This window comes from Pleurodeles waltl, chromosome 3_2 (genome assembly GCF_031143425.1).
Source record: "Pleurodeles waltl isolate 20211129_DDA chromosome 3_2, aPleWal1.hap1.20221129, whole genome shotgun sequence".
Lineage (NCBI taxonomy): Eukaryota > Metazoa > Chordata > Amphibia > Caudata > Salamandridae > Pleurodeles > Pleurodeles waltl.
In genome coordinates this window covers 160,125,170-160,143,676 of record NC_090441.1, presented here as the reverse complement: position 1 = coordinate 160,143,676, position 18,507 = coordinate 160,125,170, and the positions used below count along the sequence as shown (strand labels likewise).

The 18,507-nt window shown below is 45.4% G+C and overlaps 1 protein-coding gene across 1 annotated transcript in view; it reads right to left on the bottom strand.

Moving 5' to 3' along the window:
- Positions 1–527: 527 nt before the first annotated feature.
- Positions 528–18,507, bottom strand: part of IGFBP2 (insulin like growth factor binding protein 2) — a 207,662-nt gene continuing 189,682 nt past the window's right edge. The window contains exons 3-4 of the mRNA XM_069227061.1: positions 15,998–16,144; positions 528–2,639 (exon numbers count right to left, since the gene is read on the bottom strand). Of these exons, the coding sequence (XP_069083162.1) occupies positions 2,472–2,639; positions 15,998–16,144 (315 nt within the window). The 3' untranslated portion in view covers positions 528–2,471. The remainder of the gene's footprint in view (positions 2,640–15,997; positions 16,145–18,507) is intronic.

Sequence of the window (18,507 nt, the reverse complement as noted above, 5' to 3'; positions counted from 1 at the left end):
CTCTTGGAATATTTTATGTCCTAAAGAAAAAGCACCCTAGCCACACGTGTATGTTGACACAGTGGTGGCCATTTTGATTTGTTTCTTTTTAGCCTTGGGAAGGTTGCAAAACAAATAAGTATTGACTCAAGCGAACAGCTCCGCGACAGCCTATTACAGGGAGATGTCTCAGCTTTTTCCATGATTGTTGAATATCGGGGCCAGACTGATTGTTCATTCCATCAGGTGTTTACCCATGGGGCAGGGGGGCAGTTTTTGAAGGCAGATGGAACCTCTGGCACTTCCTCCAGATGCAGAAGGTGCAGCGGGTGCTTCTGGGAGAGAGTGGAAAGACAGGGAGGGTGGAGAAGGGGGGGAGGGGGGGGGGAGAAGAAGGGGAGGGGCTGATTTTAACTTGTTGCCAGGGCTGCCTTTGGTTCCCAGTCCGGCCCAGTTACAAATGGAGCTTCTAATATGAGGAGGACAGAGGTGACAGAGTAAAGACAGAACAGGTATGCTTTACTCTTGGAAGAAAATAACCACTTGCAATCAGTACACCGATTTTATTTGAGGCAACAGAAGCAAACGATATATTTTCATCTGTACAGTCAGAAGCCGGAGTAATGTGCCCAAAGATTACAAAAACATGACCCTGCCCTCCCCCCCCCCCCCCCCCCCCGCTTTCCTCATACAACAACATTTCACAATTTCTTAAAAGCCTGAAAAGTTAAAATTAATTTCTGTACCTCTCTTTGCTCTGAACCACGTTTAAACTTTTCTCCCTAAAATGTAAACTATTTGATTTACAGTATCCCACGGACCAAAGTGTACCCGTCTTTGCCACAATGCGGCTTTATTAATGTGTGAGGTTGTACAGTGTTCACTGCGGTCTGTACGGCTTCCAGGCACTTGAGTTTATTAAGTGTCGAAGAAATATATTGCGCAGAAAGCACCGGATACTGAAGCCCTCGCCAGAATGTCAAAAGAATGTAATATTACCCCGGACCGCCGCCAGAGGGCACCAACGCGCCTCACTCCAAACTCACAGAGCAGTCTACTCTTCATGAAGGCTTATTTGGTTATTATTTCTGTTTGCAAAGTGATTATCTGGCGACTCAGATATAATAGGGGCATCAAAGTTAATTCACCAGGCGACAAATGGCTTGGATCACCAAAAGGAGGGTAAAAACTGGACCTACAACAAGAAAGGTAAGGGATATTTTATCCTATGCGAACATTACAGATGCACGTTTTTGAGCGGGCATTTTGCCGTCTCTGCTCCAGTTAATTGAGCCATTTTCACATTTCCAATGGTGACTGGATGCCCTTTGCAAGTAGCACCATAGAGGTAGCCAAGAATTGCCTGGCCGCAGAGATGCTCACTGTCGGCCCTCATCTTAGACATCCACAGAAACGCCCACATCACACCCTACCTCACTTAACTTCACTGGCTACCCATCCAGAAAGACTGCAAGTTCAAGCTGCTCATCCTCACCTACAAGGCCCTCCACAACACAGGACCAGCTTACCTCAACGACCAACTCTACCATCCCACCAGACAACTACGCTCCACCTCTCTCCCTCGCATGAATCCTGTGCAAGACAGGAGGGTGTGCGTTCTCCTTCATCGCCACCAGACACTGGAATGAACTTCCTCTACGCATTAGAACTGCTACTTCACGCCTCAACTTCAGCAAGAAGCTGAAGCCCTGGCTGTTCAACTAGGAGCACGGGCAGGCCCACGCTCCGGCTCCAGCACCTGGATACCGTCACGGGTGATAAGTTGTACCATACAAATCCAGGGAACATAACGTAGTACCGCGCGTGAATCTGGAACACAAGATTTGCCTGCACGTAAAATTTCATGCAAGATACCATGAAATCTCGTAGTGCAAAATTTTATGCAATGCCACATAATTCTGCAGAATTTTCCAAAACGAAATTTAGCAATTTTCACAGGCATATGTATCCGCTGTACTATTCAGATGAACTTTGCCAATCAGCTTTTACCACTTGCATACTTATGCATTCCATTAATTTGAATTCATTATTCTGCAGCCTGCTAATGATTACTTGCACATGCTGTACCGCATGACTTATACATATTTCATCGGACACCAGAGGTGCACCAGCCTACAGAAAAATCAGGGGCTGATTCTCCAGCAAACTATTACAGGGCCAATGGGGCTGGGGCAGAGTGTGTCACACGCGAAGAGATACACTCTGCACCAGCTGGGCTTTCAGAAGCGCCATAAGTGACTCAGGATAATCCTGGTTCCCCATATTCCCCCAAGGACCACCCGTAAGTACTACTATGTTTGGGTGAAGGAAACCATGCCCTCATGTAAAAAACAAAACAAAAAAAACACAGAAACGCAAACTCCCCACAAGTGCAGCCGATGTGACTATAAGCACCATTGAGCTCTATATACAGACAATAACCTCCTTTAAAACCCTAGCCCCCCACAAGCCACGCGGCACTCCAGGGCAGGTTACTGTGGACGCGGGGCCACTGCTCCTCGCTCCTCCTGTTTGTGGCCGGTGAAATACTGGTGGCACTCAGGGTCTCCCCGCACGGTGGGGGCTCCCGGAATATTCTTGCCAGTCAATGGATCAACACACCAGCACTCCCCCCTCTGGCCGTTGAGTGACATCTTGCACTGGAGGAGCGAAAGAGAAATAGGACAAACAATTCATTAATAAAAGAAAGTGAAAGTTGCTCCAAGGAAAGAAATGCTTATGGATGTCAGATGCTCAGTGTGACATGCAGACCTAGTACATCACACAGTCTCAAGGCTCTGGCACTGACACAGGGTTGTGAAAGTGCTCACATTTCAAAAACACATTGACAACTGAGGCAATTCAGAGATTTCTGCTTTGAATTTTACACTTGCCCCATCAATATCTAAAGTTAGCGGTTCTTAGCCGTTTGACTTCTGTGGACAACCCTCCCTCCCTTAAATCATTACTAGAATCCTGTGATTTACACACCAATATAAAAATCCTCAACATTTTTAATTTTAATGGTAAAGTTAGAGCTTTTCTAAATTCAATTGTGTCCACTCATCCTCCATATTATATACTGTTTGATGCATTCACACTGCTCCTACAAATCAATCTTAGGGCCATATGTACAAACACATTTTCCCATAGACACAGAATGGGTAAAACCATTTGGTACATCTGGCCCTTAATTTCTTAATACCTTCAAATTTATAGAACGTTTTACATTTTTCAAATTCTCATTTGGCTTAGTTACATACACTTTATTAATCTGTAACCATTATTCAATTTTCTAAGCCATCGCAGATCCACTGACCAGGCGTTGCGGATTCCTAGGGGTCCCTAGACCACAGGTTAAGAACCACTGTCTCAAGTAATTCAGAAGGAGGATTTGAAAAAAATCCAAAAGTGTATCAAAAACAAAAAAGTGCTCATTCATTGTTTAGAATTTAAATTAAGGATGTGCATTAAAAAAAGTGCAGAGTCATAGTTTAGAATTTAAACTGAGGGTGTGAATTAAAAAATACAGAGTGCTGAGTAATTGTTTAGAATTTAAATTAAGGATGTGAATTAAAAATAAAAAGTCCACAATCACTGGAAAAATGTAATTGGTGATGCACTATTTGAAAGAGGAGCGGTCTGGATCACCGGATTTATGTTTAATTGAGTATTTCTGTATTTGCAGGGTTTGAAAAGAGAAAGACTTGTTTTCAATCCACCCCGGGCTATGGGATGCTTCACTATTATTTGAAAGGAGGTGGAGCTGTGATCTTGAGCTCTGGAAGGTGTTTATGACTTGTTTAGTCTGTAGGTATTCTCTTATCGCATTCCTGGCTGGGGTCTAGGGTCCTGCGTGGCATTAACTAGTTGTTTTTCTACAACTCCGTGGAAGAAAGTTCGACTAACTAAATGACATTCTGTACTGTGCAAATGGCTTTTAGTCCATCTGGAGGTGACTAGAAGGATCCACAGTTTAGAATGACAGATGGAAGACCTTTTGACCTCTAAGTCACGGGCCTAAATTATACATAGGTGAGACATAATCATTTCTCCTGCGTAAATTGAGCTGTGACCTCTGCTTTAAGTGGCCTGATGTTTTCATCACCCTTATCAACCTTGGCAAAAGTTACAATCCTTGTCAGCATCTCAACTGAGGTCAAAGTTAGATTAGCCTTCAGTCTGCTCGCTCAGACGCCTGAGGAGGGCGGAGCCCCAGGCAAGAAGAGAGGTTTAGAAACTTGAACTATTGTGGAAAATGCCAATTTCTGGAGCCCACGTCCTAGAAATCGAAGTATTCTTCGCCTCGGAGCAGAACTGCATCATGTTCGGCCACCGTTAGGGGTTCCACCTTGTCTTCTTCCCCTACTGGGAGTAATATTGCATTTGATACACACAAAACATAATACTTATGTGTTTTGTGCATTTTCACAGCTCTAAGTTTCTGAAACATTGCATCCATAGATCACAGGGCAGCGCTTCAGCTTTCTAGCATGGCCAAACCACCTTAACTGGAAACAAGCCATGTAGCCGTCCACCATGTGCCCAGGAAAGGATCACAAATGTGCAATATCCTGGGAAGCAGAGTTCCCTGGGGACACAGCATTTCCCCAGCTAAACCAGCACCTTTCACAAGCAATACATTCACCCAAGTGCACAGAGAAGGAGAGGCTGAAATGTGTACTATGAAAATCCACAAGCAAGCTGCGCACAAGTTATGTTATGTTATTGGAGAGTTATGAGAGTGCACTATCAACCACGGGGCTTTCGCCACTTATGTCATTTACGAGACAGAGAAGAGGAAGTTAAGAAATGTCATGGCAGAAAAAAAACTTTTGAACAGATTCCAAAAGCATAGCTGGGAAGGAGTGTTTCTAAGTTGAGTTGGTAGTTTGTTCCATAGCCGAGGCTCCACAAAGGAGAGGGTTCAGTCTCCAATGTGGGCCTCGTGGGTAATGAGAATGTGAAGGAGAATTGGAGAGGAAAATCTCAAAGCTCTGCTCGGCAGGTATTGCTTCAGTTACACAATAATGCATTTAGGAACTGACCCTTAAAGACAGTGATGAACCAGACAGCACTTTGGCACATATGCAGGTTTGGACAGGAGGCCAGTGCAAATATTTGAGAATAGGGGGCACATGTCACAACCCGGGAGTGGATGTAACCATATTACCCACTTGACTTTGCATCGACAGGTGAGTAATAATCAAAATCTATTCGATGCCTAGATGAAAACTGTTAAAGTAGTCCAACACCAAGCCTACGATGGCCAAAGGGTGACTGTCGGCTAAGGAAAAAGCGAAGAAAGGAATGAATTTTCCTTCAATAAAAGGTGAAGGTTATCACGCCTGTGGCAACCTGACTGCCATCTTGTAAAGGTGTGCGAGTCTTAACGTCAAGACTCTTGATAAGTCTGCCAAAATCCATTGACCCGAAAGAAGCTAGCTAAATGGGGAAAATCTTGTAGCCCAGCTGACAGATCAGAGTACAAGAAGACATATCACAGAGGCAATCATCCTACAAGTGATGAGCCTGGCCAATGCCTTTTGTATATTTTCCAGGGTGTCACCAGCTCTATGAAGGAAGCATTTAAATTAGTGTCTTAACACGCAGCGCCAACCTTCCCTTCTTCTCAGATTATGGCTTCACAAGATCTTTGGCATATTCTTTCTGAATACTTCACCCCAAGGACTACTTTTCTTAAATTCAGACCAGCTCCATTCTCCCAGTGACCTCAAAGGCGGATCCATTTGGAATGCTAAATAAATTCAACCATGTTCTGGTCAACCTTGCTGCAGCCAAATTGCTCTCTATTACTTCAGACACCTTCCGGCAGGATCCTTGACCGGCAAACATTTTCAGACATACAGCACACCATACTGTGGTGCCTTCAATAACCATCTGCAAACTGGTTAACCTCAGGCTCTGTTCCTCTTGCCTCGAAGAAGACTATCATGACTCTCCCCTGCAAACAGATTTCAGCAGATCCTACTGCTTTGGCCAACTATGCCTCTAAGAATGTCTCTTCTACTCTTTGTGGCTAAAATCACGTATTATTTGTTCAACAACCATCTATCTCATAATGCTCTGGGCTTTCAGCAAGCTGGTTCATGTGAAGGTCATGGCACTGCGTCAGTCTTAGGTGCTGTACCTGAAGATCTGCACCTTGCTGTAGACTAAGGTGACTTTGACACCTTGATTCTATTAGTGCTATCAGCAGTGTTTGACACGGTCTCTCATCCCATCCTCCTCCTATCCCTTGAGGGATAGGGGTGAGGCACAGTGCCCATGCATGGCAGACCTTCTCTCTCTCTCTCACAGACAGCAAGCAGTTCACCTCACTCCATTCCACTCAGCTTTTTGCCCTCTGGATAGAGGAGTCTACAGGGCTCGGTCCTTAGTCCACACTTTTCCATCTATATTTGACCCTACTTGGTCATTTAGTTAAAGATCATGGACTCACCTGTTTCACTTATGCTGACGACACACACTTGTCGATAAACTTTCACAATTAGATATGGCTTCTATTCAAAAAAGCTTCTAAAGCCTGCTTACAAGATGTTGGTCCCTGTATGAATTCCAACTACTTGAATTTAATTAAGGGAGAATTCAGAGATATTAATCTTTGGTGGTTATTATTCCAATTGGATCTGGTATGGTTCTTAGTGGTCGCCCTGATTTGGAAATGCACCTCCCTCCGCCATCACATTTTTCTATGTTTCTCTTCCTGGATAACTAAGCTCTCTGAATCGCTATTCTTATTATCCAGAACGCTTTGCAGAGACCTAATGTTCCTTCCAACTCTGTTGTAATACAATTGTTCAAGCATTTCTTTAATCTTTCATCCAAAGTGCACTACAGATATGCTACCTATGTTGAATTACAGAAATATATGCTGGAATGTCTTCAACTTCTTCAGAACATGGCAGCTTGGCCAGTCTTAGTCCTTCCTGGGCAGGCTCACATCTTGTTCACTTCCTCAATCTTCTACCAGCCTTGCAATGGTTTCCCACACAAGAGCACATTCTCTTTAAATCTCTGTGCATATCTCATAAGGCTCTGGCCAACGATGGCCCTAGTGTTATCAGAAGTCAATTTATTAGGAACGTGTTCCAGCATGATCCAGCCTTCTTGCGCTCCCTGCATTTAATGTCCTAGGGTCCCCGGCAGATCTTTCTCCTTCTGTAAGCAAAAGTAAGGATCAATGCACTGTCCACAATCAGATCTATCTGTAGCCATCCCGTTTTTATGTAGAGACCTCGCGGCCCTGATCCCAATAGCACTGGGATACTTAATTGAAGTCATTGTTTGCACTCTATAAGTACATTTTATTCTTTTGAAAAAAAGTACTACCTGACAAGTTCAAGAAAAATATTATTCACAAAGACCAAGAACGAGCAGCTGTTCTCTACTTTATGATCACTCTGCACTTTGGGAATATTAGACCAATCCAAGAGAAAGGTTTTATCAAGGGAAGATGATTCGAAGAGCCCAGCACAATATCTGGGTTCTAAAATCGGCATATTTTTGACAATGTCATTTGGATCTGAAATCCAGAACCTGTTTGAAAACCATAACTTGGTGTAAGCCATTTTAAACATCTGATCCAAGGATCTGACCAGACTAGTGAAAAGATGCAACAAGTTGCACACTCAGTTGTGGCTCAACTGAAGTCTGTTTACCAGTTGCCTAGGGGGCACTTGCAATTAGCATTTCCAACCTCTGTAGAAACTGAAAGGGTTGCAGCTGCCAATCTGCTTCCTTGCCCACCAGCGATAGCATCATCAACGCGCTGTTGGAGCTCTGTTCCAATGGCCCCAGGCCAGGCTCAGTGCACTGCAGGTATTTCCTCAGGTCCCATCTTGCCACCACTCAGTAGTCATCAAGGTGCGAGGATCTCCTTCCTGGCAGCACAAGGGTGGGTGTGTGCCAGACCCTGTCTCAAGGGCAGATTTCACTCTTGCAAGTCATTCAATGACCTCAAGGGGGGATTCCACAGCAGAAATCAGGCAGAAGGAAAGGATGCAAGGTGTGGCCATCCCAGGAGGATTCCAGCCCTGGCAGCTGCCGTGCACCTCTTGTTGTTGCATATGATCCTCTATAGCGACTGTGGTTAGGTTTATCCTTGTCTGCTAAGCCTCTTAATTATAATTCCACTTACCAAAGCAGATCTCTCTTTCTAGAAAAGTGGCTTTTATTTTAATTGAGTTAGGGTGTGGAATGATATGTTCCTAAAATCTTTTTTGGAGTTAATCAATCTGCAAGATTTTTATAAGCGCTTGAGGGTCACAGGATAGGGTGCGGTTTCCTGCATATCAGAAGAACTGATGGATGTGTGAACAGCAGTGTAGACCAGAAGTGGCCTTTCCACACCTGAAAATGGGTACAATGCAGGGAGCTCCTCAACAAACCTTTTTATTTGGATGCGGGTTGCATTTCCACTGCAATAGTCATGAGTGATCTTTGCCCAAGGGAGGTTGGAGTAGTGATCTGAACACTTAATCAGCTGGGAATCCCAATTTAGCTATATTCCTACGCATCACACAAGAGACGTATACTCTCTGTGCACCTGCTCATGCCAGGCTCCGCTGGCTAACATATCTCCTGGTTCCCACGCCTTCCCCAGGTTGGGCATTGTGATGACTGGAAAGTGAAAAGTCTATGGGCCCAATTCACAAAGGTAAACATAGACTTTAGTCTACTTTTACTACATTTGGGTATTAACAAAGGTAAAGTTGCGAGTCTCTGCCCCTTGGATGGAGACTCTGCTCCCAGTGAGGAAACTCCACCCTGAGTGAGGAGACTATCTTTGTGAATGTCCAAGACTATTATACTTAGACTAAAGTCCAAGCTTACCTTTGTGAATTAGGCCCTATGTGTCTACACTGAGGGAAACTTTACCAAAGATGGGCTACGCAAACAGCATCACCATGATCTCATCTATGCACACAGGGTGGGTGACTGTCACGGCTAGGATCAGCACCCACTTAAGAGTTACATACTGGACAGAACAGTACCAAGATCCACCACAGTGTTCTGAGCCATACGTACCCACTCTGGCAACCATCAAGTTGAGGGCAGAAAACGTTGCACTATTTATCACACCTGATATTCTCTGACATCATGGACTGAAGTTTATCAGGTATGATAAATAGCACCCATTTATAATTACTGCCCTCAAAGAAGGGCATAACATACAGATCTGGTGTTTACCCCACCAAAATCCATGCCTCATTTTTTACCGGCCGTTAATACATTGGATGTGCCACAATTTTCTTGGGAAAAATGTAGGGCGTGCAATGCTTAATTCTCAGCTCATAATTGTGATGTGTGCAGTAACAAGAATCACAGCATAAATTGCAATTAGGGTCAATCATTATTATGGCCTTGATGTCCTCTTCTACGATCAATGGCCCAAGTCTGATGAGTTAAAGGCCACTCTCTTCCTTTGAGTGATAGAGGAGCAAGCTTACTGGCCCTCTCTATCAAAAACATAAACAAAAATAGTTGAATTAAGGCAGTGCTTAATTTGTGGAGGTAGGTTCCGGTGCTCAGCACCAGCACTTAATTGTCAGCACCGGCTCTAGTGACAGTCCACCACATGGTGGTGCTGTCTGCTTAATTTTGAGTTGAGCACAAGAACCATGTCTATTAAGTCAATGCAGACTAAAATTGAATACCACCAGCCTCTCACTCCAATAGCTTTGTGTGGCCTGAAAGAGGCTGCGTTGCCTCACTTGTGGGAGCGTTAGGCTGGTACTGTCACTGTCAGCGCTGGCAGGGGCAATGGGTGGTGCAGGCTGCGGTGGCCTTCGAGTCAAAAGGAGATCGCCTTGTTTATTTTCTCTCTTTCTCCTGCAACATTATTAGTGAGTCAACATGTGTGTGCCAGGCCCTGTGGTGCCACACCACCTATCTGCGGGTCCCGCCCGTAGGAGATACTGGATGCATGTTTCAGATGCGGTGGCAGATTGATTTTTTGTGTAGCCCTGAGAATCAAGAAATCAAGCAGGTTAGGAATGGCACCCAGTGCAAGACATGAACCTTTTTATTTGGGTGCATGTGATGGTATGAATAAAAACATTTCTTCCAGTCGCAATCGCATGTGACATGTTGCATGTTATGGACCATTCGTCAGTGATTCCTTATGGGACTCAATTAAAGTGACTGCCACTTTATTTGAGTGGCTTAACGGCCTGTGGGACTTTGTGAGTGATTCAACTATTGCAACTAAGTCTAATTATTGTAAACCTATATTCTGCCATTTTTGTTTGTGTTCATGACATATGTCGGGGAGAGGGGGGAAATAGTGTGTACCTCTGACACCCTGAGTGTTTCTTTTATTGGTCCCCTATCCAGGAACTGCGCTACCTATTTAAGTTGTGGGAGGGCCCTTCCAAGGTACGGCCTTTCCCTGGTGGTGCAACTCAAGTACTGCAGAACTTTGGTCTCTTTCCTCCTCTCTCCAATTCCCCTTCCAGGCTCACAAACTTTCCAGAACATCAGACCGCGTTAGACTTCAGCCACACCCACCTATCCAACTGGCCAATCACATTGGCACATTTGGCACCCAAGCCATGCCCATACATTCATTTAGCCACCCTTCTTTTGCTAGGGGATGTCTACATTTATTCCTCAAGTGTAATTCTATGTTCTAAGGGGACCAGAAGGCACAACACAGAGTTCATTCACCCTCTTAAGCAGCACTCACTCAAGTGACTCAGTTACAGCGCTCATCTGTCCATCCATTCTGTACGAAGGACCAGACCTATCTGCCGTTCATATGTAGTTTTTGTAGTTGAATTGTGACACTGAAAGGTGGGGAAAACATACCAATTAAAATGACCTAATAAGTCGCCTAATACGTCTCCTCCAGCACAGCAAAGTTGCTGCAAGTTCACAAACCAAGTGGGAGATGTGAACCTGTTTTATAGGAAAACTGAACAGATTTAGGTGCAGGGGTCTTTAACTCTCCCTCTTGGAATTGGCTACAGACTTTACAGCTATTTCCCTTCAAACCCTTGTTTTTCATTTGCTGAAGGGTATCTACAAACATATTGGATTTTCCTTCTGTCTTTCTCTCAGTTTTCCACTTTGTTTAGAGTTGAAGGGGTCACCTATTTAGGGACCACTCTTACTCCATTCCCACTAGCAACCATTCAAAAATAGTTGCATGCATATTGTATCAAAAATATATTTGATACAAAAATATTGTAAAATAGAATATAGAAGTTAAGAATATCCTTTTTATATGTATATGAAACACTTTTAAAAATATTGTATATAAAATAATGTAATTTAATATAGTTGTATTAAATATAATTTTAATTGATATAATACATGTTAGTTATTTTATTAAACAGTGTTCGTATTATTAATGTAATTGTTTTAATTGTTTAGTATAGTTTGTAATTTTTAATGTGTAATGAAACTTGTTTTTACATTTATTTAGTCATTTATAATTTAGTAGCTGGTTATTGGGTTTGTGAGCGAATAGGGTGGAAAGTTATTGAAATGATAAATTATTGTTTATTTATTTTAAATTATTTTGTAATGTTTATTACGTAGTTAACTGACAATTAATGGTGTTCATTAACTAATTGCAATTTTAATCATATGTGTATTTTTGATTTTAATGTATAATTTTATTTTTGTATAGCTAGTTTAATTATTTATAATTTAGTACGGGGTTTCTATGGCTTGTAAAGGGGTAGGCTAGGAGGGTATTTAAACTATCATTTTTTTGTTTAATTAACTTTTAAGATATTTATTTAAATTGTAATTAATTATGTCAATTGTTTAATTGATTTATAGGTATGTAAATTATTTAGGTATATTTTCGACCATGGCAGCAAAATCTCTTGCTCTGAGCCTTACAGCTGTATAAAAAGCACTTCAGGTTTTCCACCTAAAAATAGAACTATTCATCATTTTTCCAAACGCATCTAAACTGTACTGGAATGGCATTCCCCTTTGGCCTGCATTCTTTTGCTTCTAGATAATATTATCATTACAGATGGAAGGAGCCCAGGACATACAAGGGATGACTATCCGCTTTCATGCGGGCTGCACGCGACATGCTGCGTTGACAATTTCCCACCCATGCGCCAGAATGCAGTTCTCGCTCTCCCACCTCACCCACTCAAGGAAAATAAATTCACTTTTGCGTTTCCATCCTGATAAGACAGCCTTTCTTGCATTCTTTCCTCGCTGTAACAATAATACTAACAAATGAAGGTATGCCCTGCAGAGTCAGGGAGGGAAGGGGTTTCCTGTCTGGATCTGCAGGGAAACCGATCTTAGAAGATGCTACAACACAGGAATGAAAGGAAGCCTGACAGTCATTTGGAGACACCAGATTTTAGGCTGTCAGAGAGCTGTGTGGTTGTTTATTGATGCAGCTGTCACAGGATGCCATGCCAGTAGGTTCAATGCCACAGTTGTGTGTCATTGCACAGAGGACATATACTTTGAGATGAGACTGCAAAGAATCCAGTAGGTTGAAACTACCATTCCTAAAAATATTACTGCTGAAAATACCACCACAGGGAATATGGTTAAGTGTACAAAACTGTAGCTTACATCTAAACCCCAAAACCTAACATTGCACTAGCCTCGAATGTAAGCCCAAACCTACTTTAAAGCTCGACCCTCACCTTAAACCAAATCGTTTTGCTCTGAGCCCCTCTAAGCAAAATGTTTTGAAGTTAGGGCCTCCCCCAAACCTGTATTGCAAGGACTAGTGCAGCTGGAGGAGCAGGGCTGTGCCCATGGAGTGTGGCTTATGATTTCATTTTGTGGTGCTTTTTCTGCAGCTCATAATCTGTACGAAATGTGAAACTTATAAAAGAGTAAATGCATCAAACAAAAACAGAAATTGTCCAAAACATTGCTGTCCAGAATTGAGGGATTGTGAATCCCTCACTCTCCTGCGCCCGATGCAACACCTGCTTCATGAATGACAGCTGCAGCCCTCAGTTGCAGGCTGACTCCTCAGCCTATTTCACCCTTGAATTTTGAAACAGTGTCTCTATTCCTTTGAAAATAACATGAGCACCAATATGTTGCCCCCTCTTTTCAGCAAGGGTGCCCTTGGCCCTAACACTAGGAAGGAAAATGAGCCCCATGCCCCTAGTGACAGTCATAATTGTGATGCAGTGTGGCCCTCACACCTCTGGGCCCCAGTGCCACTGCACCTGCTGCGCCAATGATGGCTGCAGCCTTTCAGAGCTGGCCGTCTCCTCTGCCCTTTGTTGAAACATGGGCCCCATCTTAACCCATTCTCCTCCCTGCAATGTCTCTGAGGCCTAAACTAAGGTGTCTCCACTGCTTAAATGTTCTGCCTCTCTTGGGCCATTTCTCTGAGGCTCGAAGCAACACTAGGACAGCATTAGTGCACCGGGCCCTAACATAAACAAGAAAGGATAGTAAAACAGCCATAATTGTGGTTTAGTTTGCCCCTCACACCCCTGAGCCCCGGTACCACTGCACCTGCAGCACTAATGATACCTACAGCCATGCAAAACAGGCTTGTCCTCTGCCCAGTTTACTGGGTCATCTCTCCAAAGCTTAAAGTCCAGTGCAGGCTGTCTGCTACTTTGTGTAAAAAAATAAAACGTCCCAGACATCAAACTTCCCCCCTTCTTCCACCATTGCTTTGGCTCTGTAACCTGTGCAGAAAAGGTGTCCTGGACTCTAATGTTAGCTTGAAAATGAGCCAGCCTTCCTCTTTTTCATAGTAGTTAATCACAATTAGAGTGCTGTGGCCCCTCATAACTCTGCCCCCAGTGCCATCACACCAGCTGCACTAATGCTAGTGATGTCGATTTTTGCAAAGTAAAGCTCATACATCAAGCACCTCCAGAGACCCTACCAGTCTACCTGTGGATTCATCTTTGGAGCTATGAAGCATTGCCGGTGACCCTACCAGTCTACCCGCAGAGCCCCAAAGCATCTCTAGTGAGCCTACTAGCCTACCTGCAGAGCCCCGAAGCATCTCCAGTGAGCCTACCAGCCTACCCGCAGAGCCCCAAAGCATCTCTAGTGAGCCTACTAGCCTACCTGCGGAGCCATCAAGCATCCCCAGTGAGCCTACCAGCCTACCCGCAGAGCCCCAAAGCATCTCTAGTGAGCCTACTAGCCTACCTGCGGAGCCATCAAGCATCCCCAGTGAGCCTACCAGCCTACCCGCAGAGCCCCAAAGCATCTCTAGTGAGCCTACTAGCCTACCTGTGGAGCCATCAAGCATCCCCAGTGAGCCTACCAGCCTACCCGCAGAGCCCCAAAGCATCTCTAGTGAGCCTACTAGCCTACCTGTGGAGCCATCAAGCATCCCCAGTGAGCCTACCAGCCTACCCGCAGAGCCCCAAAGCATCTCTAGTGAGCCTACTAGCCTACCTGTGGAGCCATCAAGCATCCCCAGTGAGCCTACCAGCCTACCCGCAGAGCCCCAAAGCATCTCTAGTGAGCCTACTAGCCTACCTGTGGAGCCATCAAGCATCCCCAGTGAGCCTACCAGCCTACCCGCAGAGCCCCAAAGCATCTCTAGTGAGCCTACTAGCCTACCTGTGGAGCCATCAAGCATCCCCAGTGAGCCTACCAGCCTACCCGCAGAGCCCCAAAGCATCCCTAGTGAGCCTACTAGCCTACCTGTGGAGCCATCAAGCATCCCCAGTGAGCCTACCAGCCTACCCGCAGAGCCCCAAAGCATCTCTAGTGAGCCTACTAGCCTACCTGTGGAGCCATCAAGCATCCCCAGTGAGCCTACCAGCCTACCCGCAGAGCCCCAAAGCATCCCTAGTGAGCCTACTAGCCTACCTGTGGAGCCATCAAGCATCCCCAGTGAGCCTACCAGCCTACCCGCAGAGCCCCAAAGCATCTCTAGTGAGCCTACTAGCCTACCTGTGGAGCCATCAAGCATCCCCAGTGAGCCTACCAGCCTATCTGCAGAGCCCCAAAGCATCTCTAGTGAGCCTTCCAGTCCACCAGTGGAGCCACCAGGCATCTATACTGACCTTACCAGTCTATCTGCTGAGCCATCAAGCAACTCCTTTGAGCCTCCCAGCCTACCATTGACTTAACCAGTGCACTTCCTTAGCCTTGAGCCACTCCTTTGAACAAACTAGTGCACCTACGTGGCATTAATCCTCTGTATTAAGGCAGCTAGTCCAACTGTGGAGCATCCACACCACAGATGAGCCACAGAGTTCAGTCAACGAAAAAGTCTCAAAGCATTTTTGGAGTATTTAGACCAGAATATGACCCCAAAGTCTTTGCTGATGTCGCATAAACCTACTTATCTGGAAAGTGTTGCTACTGTTGTGGCATCGGGAAGATCACACACCTCATTGCAGTTTATGGAGTTAGATTACCTTAAAAGGATCTTTGTTCAACTTTTAACGCTAAGCACTGGATGCAACTGAGTCTTTGTGAAATCGTTTGTACCTAGAAATCACATATTAGCATCTGGCTGTACACCACATCCCAAAATCAGTCTGTGGCATTTACTCTAAGATGGCAAGAAACCCATCACTTGCAAGTCATACCACAAAACTATAAGCAAGAATTTTTGTGGAAGGGAGGCATAGATGAGAAGTAGCCTTGATGAGATTGGGTCAATCTCATGAAACAAAAGGAGCTTGTTGTAAAACTATCTAAAATGTGGTGCAATGGTTTACGAAATATTTAATCATTGCCTTATCTGCTCGTTCATGACAATGATTTTAAGTCTTTCTCCGGCAGATTGTTCATTTTCATTCATTGTCACCAGGTTTTCCATCCAATTTCATCTGCTTCACTATATATGGTTGTCCCATTGAAGTTTGTTTTCTTTTGTATATTTTAAGTTTTGTTTCACCATAAAATGGAAAAGTTAATAAAAAGAATTTAAAATGTGGTATAATAGGATTGGTGTAAGGTGTTTCTTTATTTTCACACGGATCCACATTGATGGCACCGGTGAGACACTACTGCAATGGCCCCCATAGACCCGGCGGCTGTGACCGAAGCATGCACTCACCTGTTTGAGATTGAAGAGTCCGTTCCTGTCGCAGTTGGGGATATGCAGCAGATACAGGTGTTCCAGAGGCACGGGACCTCGTTCATCCGGGAGGTGCATGCTGGAGATGCGCTCCAAGACCTGGTCTAACTGCTGCTGGCAAAGAGTCTGAAAAGGAAGGAAAAACATAAGAAAATTAGGATATTTTGAACTGTATGTAGGAAAGTACCCTCTTTCTGGCATGGTTACCCCCACTTTTTGCCTGTTGTCAGTAAGTTTTGACTGTGTTCACTGGGATCCTGCTAACCAGGACCCCATTGGCTATGCTCGCTTCCTTTAAATTTGGTTACTTGAACCACACACACCTCACATTTGGCATACTGGTGCCCCTATGTAAGTCCCTAGTATATGGTACATAGGTACCCAGGGCATTGGGCCACCAGGGGTTCCCCATGGGCTGCAGCATGTATCATGCCACCCATGGAAGCCCATACAAAATGGCCTGCCATTGCAGCCTGCCTGAAAGGGTCCATGCACCCTTTTCACTACGGGTCATTGCACCAGGTCACTGTAAGTCACTCCTATGGTAGGCCCTCCTAGCCCAGAGGGCAGGGTGAGGTATCTGTGTGCGAGGGCACCCATGCATAAGGAGAGGTGCCCCCATGAACTCCAGCTCCATTTTCATGGACTTCATGAGTGGGGTGATGCCATTTTACATGTGTACTGGACATACCTATGTCCAGCTACATAATGGTAACTCCGAACCTAGGCATGTTTGGTAACAAACATGTCAGAATGATACTCCAATTCTGTTGCCAGTATTGGAAGTATGATTCCATGGACTCTGGGGGCTCTTTAGAGCACCTCCAGCATTGCTTCTACCAGCCTTTTGGGGTCTTCTGGGCAGCCCAAGCTGCTGCCACCCCTCAGACAGGTTTCTGCTCTCCTGCTGCGTGAACAGCTCTAGCCTAGGAAGGCACAACAAAGGATTTCCTTTGGGAAAGGGGGGTAACCCCACTCTCCCTTTGGAAATAGGTGTTAAATGACTTGGCACATTTGGTGCCCTCCTTGCATAAACCAGTCTGCACTGGTTCAGGGACCTCCAGTCCCTGCTCTGGCACAAAACTGGACAATGGAAAGGGGAGTGACCACTCCCTTGTCCATCACCACCCCAGGGGTGGTACCAAGAGCGCCTCCAGAGGGTCCCTTGATTCTGCCATCTTGAATCTAAGGTTGGCAGAGTCCTTTGGGAGCATCTGAGTGGCCAGGTCAGGCAAGTGACGTCAGGGCCCCCTCCTGGTAGGTGGTCACCTGGCTAGATGACCAATCCCTCTTCCAGGGCTATTTAGGGTCTCCCTTTTGGGTGGGTCCTCAGATTTGGCTTGCAAGATTCCAGAAGGACTCCTCTGCAAACCCTATTTCGACTTCTGCCACTGGAACTGCGACTGGACCATCCAGGAAACGACAATCTGCATCTACGACACAGACTCTGCTCACAACATTGTTTCCACGGCTCCTCCCAGCTTCTGCAACATCTCCCTTCTCATGCAAGTCTTCAGCCTGCAGGAGAAGGGAGAAGGAATCTCCCTTGGAGTGAAGGAGTCACTCCCCTGCATCCGCAGGCACCAACTGCAACGACAACCGTCTGCATTGATCTCCTCTCATCCTGAGGTGCGTGGATCCTGCATCATGGGGCGTGGTCTGGAATTGTTCCCATGGTCCTCTCTACCAGCTGATGATCTTTGGAGGAGGTAAGCCCTTACTTTCCCATGCAGGGCAGCACCCCGGTGCACAGTGTCTCTTGTCGCTGCCAAGGCTTGTTGGCATCTCCTCCAAGGGATCTTCAGGCTCCGTTTAGCCCAAGCCCCCAGCACTCTTCACTGCGACACACAGCCCTCTACGTGTTTCTCCTGTGGTGTAGGACCCTTCTTCAGTTGTGCTTTGTGGGCTCCTCTGTGACTCCTGGGTCCTCTTCCATTGAGTCTCCAGTGGGGGCTGCCTTTTCTTCCTTGGACTCTCTGTCTTGCGGAGGGTCCTCTGAGACTCCCCCCTGGGGGTTGAGTCCTCCTGGACCTTGCTGGTCCCCGGCAGCTTCACTTTTACTTCATCGCGACTTCTGCCTTTGCCAAGGCTTGTTGGTGGCTTTTCCATGCCACTGACCGACTGCAATCTTCCATCCGGCGTGGGATTTCTATTTCATCCTCCAGGAACTCTTCACCAACTACAAGGCTGCATTGCTGACCATCTTCATTCTACTGTCGACCAACTTCTGCAACCACAGGCAGGTGGGTAGTGGCTCCTGCCCCCATCGGACACTTCTGTGACTTCTGGACTTGGTCCCCTTCTTCCACAGGTCTTTCTCTTCAGGAATCTACTGCAGATTTCTTGCAGTCTTGTCTGGGTGTTGCATTTTCTTCCTTTTTGTATTTTCTGGTGGTTTGGGGAAATTCCAGTAACTTACTCCTTTCTTCCTGGTCGCTGGGGGGCACCGTGGTACCTACATTTGGAGTTTCCTTGTTTCCCCAGCTCCC